Raw genomic sequence first — 13,253 nt, forward strand, 5'->3', positions numbered from 1 at the left:
AATGCAATGCGCTTCCGTAGTGTGGCGTGAGTGCATGTGAAAACATGCAAAAGCGTGTGTCACACGCCGAAACCGTGAGAGTTGCTAGTTCTGTAAATATATATTCATGTAGAAATGTGTGTGTAGCTGCGTCCTTTGTTTTTTTGTCTGCCTGTGAAATATATTACTTCTGGTTTTGATATGTGTTATACAAATACGATTTTAGATTATTAACCACACAAAAAATGTTTTTAGATTAAACCCGAGACTAATACTCACCAATTGAGCGTTATTACAACTATACATAAAATTTCAGCTCTCTGGCGATCGATTCTGTGCAGAACTTGCTGATCTCGAACAAGCCTGATGTCTCGCACTGCGAAGCAGGAACCAGTCTTTTTTTTTCTTTTTCTAGCGCATTTTGGCTTTTATATATATATATATATATATATATATATATATATATATATATATATATATATATATATATATATATATATATATATATATATATATATTAGTGCTGTCATATTAGCGCGTTGTAACTCAACCGGATGTAGGTCACCCGGAAGCAAAACAATAGGCACGCCGTTTGCGCTTGGAAGCTAGGCTAACATTACGGGTTGAAATGAATGGTGAGCGCGATACGGCAAAATGAATGATAAGACGCTAATAAATGGAAAGTTTACTTTCAAAGAGTTGTCAGATGGTTCCCTTGACAAGACCGAAATACTATAAGCCGTTTCTGATTGTGAACTGAGCTATTATCGTAGCTATCCAGTCTGAAATACCACTCGATACCACACAGCTGATGCGCCCCCTCGTCATAGCCAGACACGAACGGATGACTTCAGACACATGGACACCATGAACAAACTTACTGCAGCCAAAGATAAATAAGTGCTACTGCGTGTAGCCTGACGAGGGTCTAGCTGATATAATACACATCGCATCCAACGACAGAATCCAAACAGACTTACGAAGCCTGACTGCTATGTTGCCCCCCCCCCCCCCCCTTCTCTCTCTCTCTCTCTCTCTCTCTCTCTCTCTCTCTCTCTCTCTCTCTCTCTCAGCTTCATTGGCATGAATGTTGCAACAACATTATTGCCAAAGTATCAAAACACATCAGAAAAGAAATATAGAAATATACAACTTATACAGATAACAACAATAATAAAACAATAAGTAATTAAAATAATCTCTCTCTCTACCTCTCTGTCTCTTGCTCTTGTTTACCTGAAATGTGCACTTTATAAAAAAAAATTATATTAGTAATTTGAGCCACCCTGTTTGGCAGTTGTTTTTCAATAAAATTAAACATTTGCATAAAGCAAGCCAATCCACTTTTCATGTTAAGAGCATTAAAATGAAAAGAAAAAAAAAGTGATTAATCGCGATAATAGATAATAACATGAGTATTAGAACTCATTTGGTGTTCATACAACTACTTGAACACAGGGAACAAGAGGTATAAACCCCAATTGAGGCACGACGGGGTCGGGGTGGAAAAAACTTTTAAAGCCTGAACCTTAACAAGACAAGACCAAACAAAGTTATAGTCTTTAAATCCAGTGCTGTCATGAAGTGGTGGCGTGGCGCCCTATAGTTCTAGACAATTTCCATAAAGCATGGCTACATCAATTCAAATGTTATTGTTGGTGCATGTAAGCATTAATCTTTTTTTTCAGATGGTGTTTGTCGCGGATATGACAATTTGACTACTGTAATCTGTACAAAAGGTTTATTGGCTGCTTGGCTAAATCCCTATTGCTTGTGTTGCATTACATTTGGTGCTTAGACAGAAGAGATCCTTTTCTTCTTGCGACTGAGACGGGAATGTGTTTCTCATATTTCACCACTGATTAAATTTGATCACACATCACAGTGTCGGCGCTCATTGGCTTCCAAAGAAACATGTATGGAGCAGCAATGAAAATGTCTTTTCAGACTTCTTTGTTGACACAAATCTTACAGAGTAAAAGAAGGCAAATTACAGAACTAGTTGCGTTATTGTGACTGCTGCCATTTTGCACCAATTTGCAGCATCAGTAGGAATACTGTATTCTATAAAATACATATTTTTCACCACTCTCTTGATACTGAACAAATTACCATGAAGTGAATAAAAGAAGGCACGTAATAAATAGAAAAAAACAATATATTGAATCTTATAGTAGTATCATAAGGTCACCATACAAGAAAACCTGTTGTAGACTAAAATGCCCATTTCCACACTGTTTATCTACCAGTGACATTTATTAACGTAGATGCCTGTTCATAATTGAACCCCATTAACTCCATAAACTGTATTACTTACTGGTGTTGTCCCAATCCAAACAGACACAGATAATCACAGAGGGAACCGTGAGGTCAACTCCCAAACACCTGCATCTGAACCAGCATCTGAACAAGACAACAGCCTTGGCTACAAAGGTATGGTCCAACTGCTACATTTGATTTATGCAATTGTCCAACCAATGTGAAGAGCTTTGATGTGTTGAAGTTTAGCTCTTACTGCCTGGCTGTCCACACAACACATCTCCGGCATTCTTTAGTCTGTGGTCCGTCTCCATGTTGTTGTTACTGTGTAGACTATTGTGGTAATCCAGCAGGAGGTGTTACCAATCAGAAGTGTATGTCGTTAGTTGGTTTTGTTTTGTCCTCTTCAAAATTTGTCCTCACTCAAACTTACAGATCTGTTTTATCCAATTATGTTTGCTCTACCTCAAAGCGGCCTCATCTTAAATTGGTCTAATCTTGTGAAACAGCTCGAATGAAGTCTCTGAAGTGAGCCTTGAATAAACCAGCTGTCTGTAAAGTGGTGCACCAGATTGTGCGGATTCTGTTTGTCCTTTGAAAGATAAAAAGTTGAACCCAATTCCCGGGAAGAGGGCTATGTTTTCCTTTTGCTGACAAAGACTCTAATACTACTTAATGCCAGTTCAGCAGCTGTAGACCTAAAGTGCTGTGTCCAAAGCCAATGCAGTTCAATCCCCTCTCCTTTTGCTTTGACATTTTACGATTTAGGCTCTGACTTTGGGATGTACTGATATAGAACAAAGCTCCACGTTCTATATCAGCAGATCTTCATATAGCCTCTACGGTTTGACAGGGTGACAAAAAAATACTTTCTGCTTAGTCTTTCTGACACCTGGAGAAAATGCTAAAAATAATGATGTGTTGGGCCTTTTATTTTTAATGGGCAGCATACAAAATATATATTTTTCTTTTGTGGAGCCTATATTGGAGCTCTTACTGTCTTCGATCCGACATAGTAAAGCTAATGGCTAAAAGAGGGGTTCTTTATCTTTCTGTTTCCTCCCTCATGATAAGAGGCCTATTTTTTTCATGCCTTAAATGTTTGTGGCTCAGCAAGAAAAAAAGATGACAGTGTGAATGTGAGAAGTTGAAGGGATGTCAGAGTCTTAAAGACTGATAAGTCTATCGGGTTAGCTACCAGTTGGCCAGTTTGCAGGAGGATTTGAAGAGCAGTGGCACATGGCTGTTGCACCATCCTTGTTGCCTGTGTGATGTTGAACGTAAAGGCTGTCTCTTATTTGTACCACTCTTTGTATGACCCTGAACAACTATAGTGAACTCTGTTGCGCATTTATCGTTGCTGATAAATATGCAACGATATAAACAAGAGAAAGGGAAATGAAAGAATCAGACAGCCGTCATAGATATAGACAAACAGAGATAGTGGAGATACAGCATGGAAACTCAAAGCTAGGAAAACACAATGTAGTGAAAATCACAACTAATGGAAGGAAAATGTGTTATAAACACAAATGTCCACACAGCTCCTCCAATTCAAATCTGCATCACAAAACAGTCAACAGTGATTAATAGAGGACAAGCTGAGGCCAGGTTTCTTGGTCTGTTGAGGTTCCAAATTATTTATTCCTTCATAAATATTTTTTAGATTTGGCTCTGTACTTTTTGGACAATATTTTCTCCACTGGCTCAGAGCCAACTGGAGAGCTTGGAGTGAAATAAATAAATAAAAATAGGTCTCAATCCTTGGCACTGTCTCCTTGAAACCCTTTGCCATTTTATGTGCTTTGTTGCCATGAAGATGCGCATGTCTCTGTGTTCATTTTGCACCATCTGTTCCTGGAAACTTTGGTGTTGGAGATGCTTTGGGTTGTGACCAATTGTGAAATGCACAACATAACTCAGAAACCCTGCTGCCTGCACTTCACCTGTTGTTATGTTGACGTTACACACGCCCCACTGTTGGAACCTCTGTTCTCTCAGCATTGACACTTTTGCTCGACTGTGATGATAGCTATTTAATACCGGTCAATGTCAAAAAATGAGACTAATTATGCAGGCACAACATGACCGAGAGCAGTGTCCTTACCAACACTTTGGTGCTATTATGGTGCGAGCAGTCATTCAGTCTACCCCCGCCAAGATGCCAGAGAGTCAATATGATGATATTTACTTGGAGGAAATAGAAAAAAATGTAAACAGACCCAATATAGGAATGTGCAACAATTGAGTATATATATATATATATATATATGTATATATATATATATATATATATATATATATATATATATATATATATATATATATATATATATATATATATATATATATATAAGTAAACCCACAGCCTGCAATGTAGCCCTGTAGCCAGCAGAGGGAGTACTGACATCCTTTGTCAACACAAGACATATTCGAGGTTCACTGGGTCACAGCTAAACTTTAAAGGATCAATCTTACCTCCATTCAAATGGTAATTAATTCAAGTAGAATTTTACTTAAGCTGTGCGATTCATGATTCAGCGTGTTTGATATCAGGACATATTATGTTAGGCATCACATTTCTAATGTACTTAAAATGCAATTTGATTTCCCAGTGGGTGTTGAGAGGTCAGAGGGTGGAACCGCCATTGATTTTTGTCATTGGGAGGAAGACTCACAATGCTGCTGCTGCTGGGTGTGAATGGAGACACTTTTTTTACTAGTTTATTAGGAACACACCATCTATTATTTTTTTTATGCTGCCTGAGCGGATCCCTTCAGCTTTTAATAAGCGCACGGAAAGAGTCACTGTCTTAGAGGGGGTGGGGTTTGGGATTTCTGGCATTCATAAAAGGCTCATCTTCACAGCTAATGACACTTAAAACAAAAATGTTTGATTGGTGCAACCAATTAAATTCATAGGCTACTGCAGACTGCTGCCACTCATTAAGCTTGAGCCAGCATGCCATTGGATTAATTGGATATTAAAACGTATAACACCCAAATTCCGTACAGTTTGAAGTCTTTCTGATGCATTCACCAGGCTGCTGTACCCTGGATCTGTTTTCTTCCTTCTTTTTCTTTCTTTCTTTTTCTCATATGGGACGTGCTCGATGCAAAGTGGAGCCTCGTGTTGCGAATACGTCCTGATGCGGTTAAATGGTGCATGACTCGCTGGAATCTCCTCTAACTGGTTCAGGGAAACCAATGCAGCGCTGAGCGCAGAGACGCGCACGCCATATCCAACCAGCGCCGGTCCCACGAAACCGGGGCAAAAGTACACGTTTGAACAATTGAAGTGGCTTCAAACTGGATGCGTCTGTATGTGGCTCCTTTTTGGATTCTCAAGGAGCTGGTCAGCCTGCAGTAAGACTGCATTTAGTACATCTGATCGCAGATGAATCCCGCGAAGTTATCAGCATTTAGAAGTGAGGAATTCCAAGTGGCGTTGAGTGGATTACTTCTCGAGTGACCCGCAACGATGCCGCCGACTGACGTGAACTTTGATTCAAATATACATTCACTCTGCGAGGAGCAGCCCTGAACGGTTTTATCTTCAGGAACTCTCCTCCAGCTGGATCCCCGGCATCGGCTCTGAAGTTGTGGTTTCGATGAAACAGACTGTAACGCATATTCTAACGGGATTAACACCGTTTCCAGCTGCTCTGGGATGATGCCTGCCTGCATGACGGGGATTTACTGTCTACTGGCACTTCTACATATTTGTACAGGTACGAGTTATTGCCAAGATATAGCTTCCCTAATGTTTGCAATATGGACATAGATTATTACGTGTCATTTAAAAAGCGTTGGGTGGGACAGCGAGAGAAGTAAGGAGGGACGATGCATTTTCGGATCCGTCATGGCACTCTGCGGGTATTTCGGTCACCTTTTTCTCGTACCCCCTTTTCAGTATGTATGTGGCTCCTGCCCCACGCTGCGTGCTTGCTGAAAATGCCCCATTTAAACTGAGCTCTCCTGCAGTCCAGAGAAACGCAGCCTTTTTCAAGCATCTCTTATCGCAGTGGGGGAAATTAATGCCACAGTAAGTGTCCAAAGAGAAAAACAAAAACAAGAAAAAGAGGAGGTTAATGTGAGAGGTTGTTTTATGTGTATGATACAGTCCATGTAAAGGCATGGCTAAATGCATGTGAGGAGTCAAAGTAGGACATCAAAGGTTATCATCTGTTCTCAGTGGGTGTCACAAGAGGAACAGAACAACTTCACTTGGACTTGGTCCCTTTCCAGGCAGAACATTCGGGATGTGTTTCTCTCAATCGATGGAAAACAGGCTCAGTGCTCTGACAATGTCGCACATGGTAGATTTACTTCTATTGATCATTCTGGAGGAATATAGATACTCTATTTGCCCCATGCATGTGTTTGATCTTACTTCATTATTTAGTGACTTCATTTCTGAGTGTGCCAACTCCAACTCAGCATGGCGTGTATCATCAAACCATCATAACTGACCCAGACAGAAAGAGCGAATGTGTGTGTGTGAGAGAAAGAGAGAGAGAGAGAGAGAGAGAGAGAGAGAGAGAGAGAGAGAGAGCGAGAGCGAGAGCGAGAGAAAGAGAGAGAGAAAAGCTTTGGGTTATACATGGTGTGCTGTGTTTTTGTTGGGGGGGGGGGGGGGGTGAAGGTTCGTTCTTGGGAAATGAAGCCAAGCATAACATTGCTATACCACCAATGTTACAGGTGGAGTTTGGCGAGCACATTAGCAAAGATTTTTTTTTGTTGGAGTTCTGACAACATACTTACTTTCCACGAGGTTTTATTGGCTCAAACACATTTTTCTTTAGCTATGATCACAGTTCATATTAGCCACAGTGCTCCACAGACCTTACAGGTTCATCCATTGAAGGAGAATCGCCTCCTCTACCCAAGGCACACTAAGCAATCATAAAAAAATTAAAAAAAACTGACGCATTTCTTCTTAAAACTACAGGCAAGGGCACATAAAAAAAATCACAAACAATTTTGGAAATGTCAAGTCTCTCTATTTCCCTATGGCGCCAGTCTTGTTCATTCTGTAAGACAAAGACAGCTGTCAGTGACATTAGTGGCCACAGACAAAAGAACAACATATTTTCAGCTTTAGAGCAGAGTGACGCTTGATTGAGTTTTGTACTTCTTTCTTTGACAGTGCAGGGCCGATTCTTCCAATGTTTCTGATCTTTTGAAAACATGAAAATCGTGTGCATATGTAAGTTATACCTCCTTGCGTGTGACTTCATTCTTTTTAAGTCAACATATTATAAGTGTAATTCATGGAACATTTTCCAAACCATAGATAATGCCCAAAATGTTCCTCCCAGCTTCTGTGACCAGAAGCCGAAGCCGCACAGTGTCAACATGTGGCAATAATATAGCCATTTACCAATAGTTTTAAATTGACTTGCAAAAGGAAACATTCAGAGGCCTGCCTCTCCACGCCAAGAGCTCGAAAATGTGTATGACACCAATTTTCCAGTCTGTTGTCTATAAATTTCCAAACTGCCACACTTGCTTACCATGCAATCCTGAGCATTTCAAGAGCACTCGAGGAGATCTGTGCTGTTCGGGAGTTTTTCAGGAAGTTTTCTGATCCTTCGACATGATGTGAATTATGGTAATATTCAATGCATAAGATGACACTAAATGTGCATGCAATGGCCAGGTTTGAACCTGTGAGTGAGTATGTGTGTGTGTGTGTGTGTGTGTGTATGTGTGTGTTTACCACATCCCTATCCCAGCATAGATTATAGGGAGTCTCATGCCTTATATCTGGGATGGCTGCCAGGTTTACATGTCTGTCCTTGAAAATGATCCATGCGTAACAAATTGCAATCAGAATGATTGTGTTGCGTTTCCACCCTGCTTTTGTTTAATGTTACTCATCCACTTGCATGGCATCTTGACTGTAGCATGAAAAACGTACAGCAGTCCATGACCACCTGTCATCAAAACATCAAGCTCCTGAAGCTGTGCTGTTAAGTGACTTCACCGCTGTCAGATTTAAGAGGAACCTGGAGGGGAACTTGGAGCTCCCTCTTCGTTGAGAGTTTAATCCTTGCATAATAAATCTGCCGACGGTAATTGGATGATACGTAATAATCTAAATGATGGCCATTAAAAGGATATGCTCGTGTCGAGAAGGCTTTCATCCCACAGATTGAAATTATGCATTTTAGGAGTGATGCTGTTACTCGCCTCGCCATTCTACCTGCATTGTTTGATGGTCTCTAGACACAGTCTTGAAAGGAACCATAGGTGAAATAAAAGAATAGCTCATCCTGTTATTCTTTGCTATGACGGTTGTCTCAATCGAGCCGCCAAACGGAAGACAGGACTTTAAAGCTCAGTTAACTCTCTCAGTTCTGCTGGCGGTAATGATTAATATATTCTTCAACAACTTTCTAGCAAAGCCAAAAACTAGGCTAATTACTTTAGCAATAAGAAACCGGGGTCCCTCTGAGGCTTCCTTTACCTTTTTACAGACCCCCCCCTAATGAGTTATCAATGAAGAAGGAAGTACAAGCGGGGCTCAGAGATCAGTGGAACAGCCTAATTCCATCACTGGTGTGTGCAGCAGTTCTATAGGGAACTGTTTGATTGAGACATCTGGCTAGCCTGCTGGAGTTAGTTCCACACAGGTCAGAGGTCACATGTACCTACTCGGGGTGCTTCGGCGTATGACACTCGTGGACTCATGCACTGGTTGCTTGTTTTGAAGTATTCTTCCATTTTTTACTGCTGGCCGTGACCCTGGCACACGATGCTTGTTCAGCTTTGAATGGCGTGAATGCTTTCAAGCCATTTGCATTCTTTCTCATCCATTCTTGGGCTCTGGTTTTTAGGTTTATGTCTTGCTTTGAAAGAAACAGAGAAAACGCTGTTTCTATTTTTGAAAGAGCTAAATGGACCGAACACTTAAATGATGTGTTATCTATCTAAGAAGTCATACCAAAGCGATGTTTGTCTGACACTGATGCTTATGAGTACTTCGTCCCCCAGAAACTGTTCTGGTAGAGAGTCTAAGACTGTTTCTCTCTTGTCTCTTAAACCCCAGCAGACGTTGCTGCGATTGTTTGCTTCTGACTGTTTATGCGTGAATGTATACGTAATGCTGTTAGTGCAAGCTCAATTTTAATGTGTGCTTTGGGGTTGTGTACTGGAAGCTGTGATCCACAATTTTTTTCCTTGTTTACTCACCGGCTTGCTGTGATGCTGAGCGTAGTTTCCAAACCCTAAGAGCTTTACCAAGCACCCGCGGGCCTGGAGTTCACAGGTCATCACACCATCTCACAAGTACTCACACACACGTACACACAACGGCACACACACACACAATTTCTCAGATCGATAACTATCTGCCTGCCCCACAAAGGGAGCGAGTTACTTGCCTGAAGGATCCTCCCACACTCAGACGACTTCCTTCAACCTTATCTACTCATCTCTGTAAAAATAGAATCACGGTTAATTTTTCATTCTGCTGTTACTATTGCTTCCATCGACAAGCTCTTATTATAGCACAATGTTTTCATCAGGCGCAAAAATTACTCAAGCTTGAGCTGAAACAATTAATATAGAAATGACATGATAAAAACAACTTTACATTTACCCCACGTGTATAAAATCTTGAAGCTGAGCATAAACTTTTAATATTAAACTTGAAGTTTCATGGTCACTGCCAACTCAAAATGTATTGAACCATGCAGACACAATTTGTAGTAACCCAATAATTCTGTTATTTAAGTATGTGTTATTTAGGCTGATAAAATGTGGTTGTGTGTGCTGTGTCACTGATCTATTGTGTGTTAGGTATTGGGCAAAAGGGAAAAATTAGATGATTTAGAGAAAATGGAAGATTTAGAAAATCATTTTAGCCCTCAGCATCCCAAAGCCCCGCAGCGTCCATTACCAGACAAGTAATTAAAAGTAAGTCAAGTGATGTTTCCAGGATCTCCGGAACCACAACGTTGATTAACTTAATTTAAATTGCTGAAATACAGTAAAGCCTTGTGGGAAGAGTTCCATATGAAAATATAAAAAATAAACTTACCGTTAAGTTTATGTAATTACTAGGGCTGGGCAGATTAACGTGGTAACGCAAGATTAATCTGGCAATCCTTTAACGGCGTTAACTATTTGATTATGCGTTAACTGCATGTTTTTTTTGTGTTGCTTTTTTAAATTTTTGAAAGACCTGGGCGTCTTACGACTCTCCCAGTCCTGCCCACGTGAGGTTAATCAAACATCAAAAATAAATAAATAAGATAAACGGCATGAATGCATTACGGTGACACTGCTTTTACTTTGAAGGGCATGTGCGCGTGCTTCCGTAGCCTCACCGACTGACGTGAAAGCACGTATTGTTCTGTAGCTTCTATTCTCAACAAGCAGCGGTGCTGCAAAGAGCAGCTTCGCAGCAGTAAAAGCAGCAGTCTAGCAGCTTTGCCCCACAAAGTGCTCACACCGGCAGGCTCTGCGTCTGGATTGAAAATTAATCGCGCATACGCTAAGCTCCTGACCCAATATGGCAGAGCATCACTTCTGGATCTTTACTCTTCTCTTAAAGAGGAGAACTTTCCACACATCGCAAGATGTTCAGTGCACTTGTTCAAGCCAACACATACTGGACTTTTCTTACTGAGGAAGAAAAACTGAACTGAAAAATATGAAAAGCAATTTTGCTTTTGTATAAAGTGAATCAATTACTGGTATTTAACATACATCTTTAAGGTAAGCAACAGACTGAACATGGACAAAAGAAGGAGTGGTTTGTCCCTCACAGGCACCCTTACTACTGAACAGTACCTGTTCACAAAAAAAAGAAAACAGATTTAGAAACTATATATGTATGTATGTTAACTTGCTGTTGCTCCTGAGTGCTGTGATATTGTTCTGATAATATTACTTTAAAATAAAAGCCTGCAATACACACATTTTAACTTCATTATTAAATTTCGCGCATAATGTGATTAATCGCAATTAATCACAGAAAAATCATGCAATTAATCAGTTAATTTATTTCAACTTTGCGCAGCCTTAGTAAATACATAAATCCTGTAAACTTGCCGTCACTTTTGTGCTTGGCCGTAACGTTTCACTAGATCGTTAATAAATACAATTTATAAAGTCAGATTTTGACAAAAGACACCTCTCTGTAACCATCAGAGCCTGTAAGAATCTAATAAAGCATGATATATCCTTATGGGTTGTATATTAGTAAAAATCCAGATGTGGATGAACTGTTTTTTCCCTACTCCTTTGACTTTTTAGACTGCGACGGCTTCCGTGGTCGGGGATGTTTCTTCAAACGCGTCACACATCTTAAGCAGACCCGGCATGCCCCAATCCGAGCATATTTAGGCATACAGGTTCTAACGTATCTATTTTTTAACCGAACGACACAGTTTTTGGGACTAAAATCCAAGGCTTTGTTTTATTGTGATTTTTTTTCTTCAGGTCATTATCTTTGCAAATCTTACAACTTTGTAGGTTTCAAACTATGGAGTTGGAAAAACTCAGGGGTGGCTCGAAAAGGCATTTTTGGAAAATCTTGCTTAAATCATACTGGATATTGAGGGTGTACTCGGGGATAGGATAATGCGACGAGAATAAAGTCAAAATGTCAATGTGTGCGCTTATGCTAAAAGTTTGATTTATTCATGACATTTCTTCTCAAAATGCTATTTAAACTTTCTTCTTACCATATACATTTTATTCCCACCATATACACTTTCTTCTCACCATATAAACTCTATTCTCATCATATAAACTTTACTCTCACGATATCAACTTTATTCTTGTAATGGTATTTCAACTTTATTCTCAACAATATATTTTCAAAAATGCAATGCTAGGCTAATACTGATAATATTACCTCCTCTCCTTCTCTTTTCTTATGCCTTGCCTCAATACTCTATCATACAGATCACATCTTACTGCTGAGAAAACACATTACATACTATTGATCTGATATGGATCTTCTTCATTATTTGTGAGCTTTAGTCTATTTTTTTTTTTACATGCATCACTTGTCACCTGCTTTCAGTTCTTCACGATAAACTCTCCTAAATAGTGAACCAATAGCACTTCAGGACAGACACACTTCTAAGCCAAGACATTTCCGTGGGTTTGTGGTTCTCTCTGGGCTGGTTGTACTCCTTTGGCCTCGGTTTTGTGTTCTGAGGTCAGTGTCCTGCTACGACTGCGTGCAGAGGCACTTGGGATAATTACTTCTGTGACTAAATCTGCTGTTTATAGTTTGGGGATTTTATAGACTGATTGTGACGACATGCCACCCCTTTCATGAATCCTTCTTGATTCCTACTTTGATAATTGAGTTGGACAGAGATTGGCATGTTTATTCATTCTTGCACAAACTAAAACAAATAATTTTCCATACGTGGCCTCATGCAACTTGCCTATCGTGCTTGCATTGAATAATGTGCTCCAGTTGCTTTAAGGGGAATGCTGTATTTCCTGAAGGAATTTGGGTTGGAGAGTAATTGGGAGAATTCCCATTTTGAAAGGAAAGCTTTAAAGGTCATATAATAAAAATAATAATAATAATAATAACAATAATCCAACCTCAGAGATGCTTCCCGAGATTCTTCTCTCCAGTCAGGCGGCAAATAATCAATGGAATCAATATGCTCCAAGTAACTTGGCCTATTGAATCGATTAGCCGAGCCACTCGTGCGTTGTGCGTTCAGTTTAATTGACCGTCCAAATAATTAATCAGGAACCATTTTTTCACACATTCAACTGGTCTGGTTTTATGTATTTGAAATTCTTATGTTATAATTTATTCTGACAGCCTTGATCGGAACACATCTAAACCAAACCGGTCCTTCACCTTGCTCATTAGATCCCAGTAAGAACCTCAGTGGAGAGAGCGGGTGGGGTCAGCAGGCCGGTAAAAGCATAATGCCCTCAGGACTGACCTTGTTTTTACAGGGTGAGGATCGACCTAATGTCACCGTGTTATTATAATAACTGCAATATTGCAATATCCTACGCTT

General features: G+C 39.9%; 1 protein-coding gene across 1 annotated transcript in view; it reads left to right on the top strand.

The window, feature by feature from the left end:
• Nucleotides 1–5,290: 5,290 nt before the first annotated feature.
• Nucleotides 5,291–13,253, top strand: part of LOC137802136 (roundabout homolog 1-like) — a 101,079-nt gene continuing 93,116 nt past the window's right edge. Inside the window, exon 1 of the mRNA XM_068599733.1 lies at nucleotides 5,291–5,969. Within this exon, the coding sequence (XP_068455834.1) occupies nucleotides 5,909–5,969 (61 nt within the window). The 5' untranslated portion in view covers nucleotides 5,291–5,908. The remainder of the gene's footprint in view (nucleotides 5,970–13,253) is intronic.

The sequence above is a fragment of the Clinocottus analis genome, unplaced genomic scaffold (assembly GCF_023055335.1).
Source record: "Clinocottus analis isolate CAN_PGR_092001 unplaced genomic scaffold, fCliAna1.0.p SCAF_5, whole genome shotgun sequence".
Taxonomy (NCBI): Eukaryota; Metazoa; Chordata; class Actinopteri; order Perciformes; family Cottidae; genus Clinocottus; species Clinocottus analis.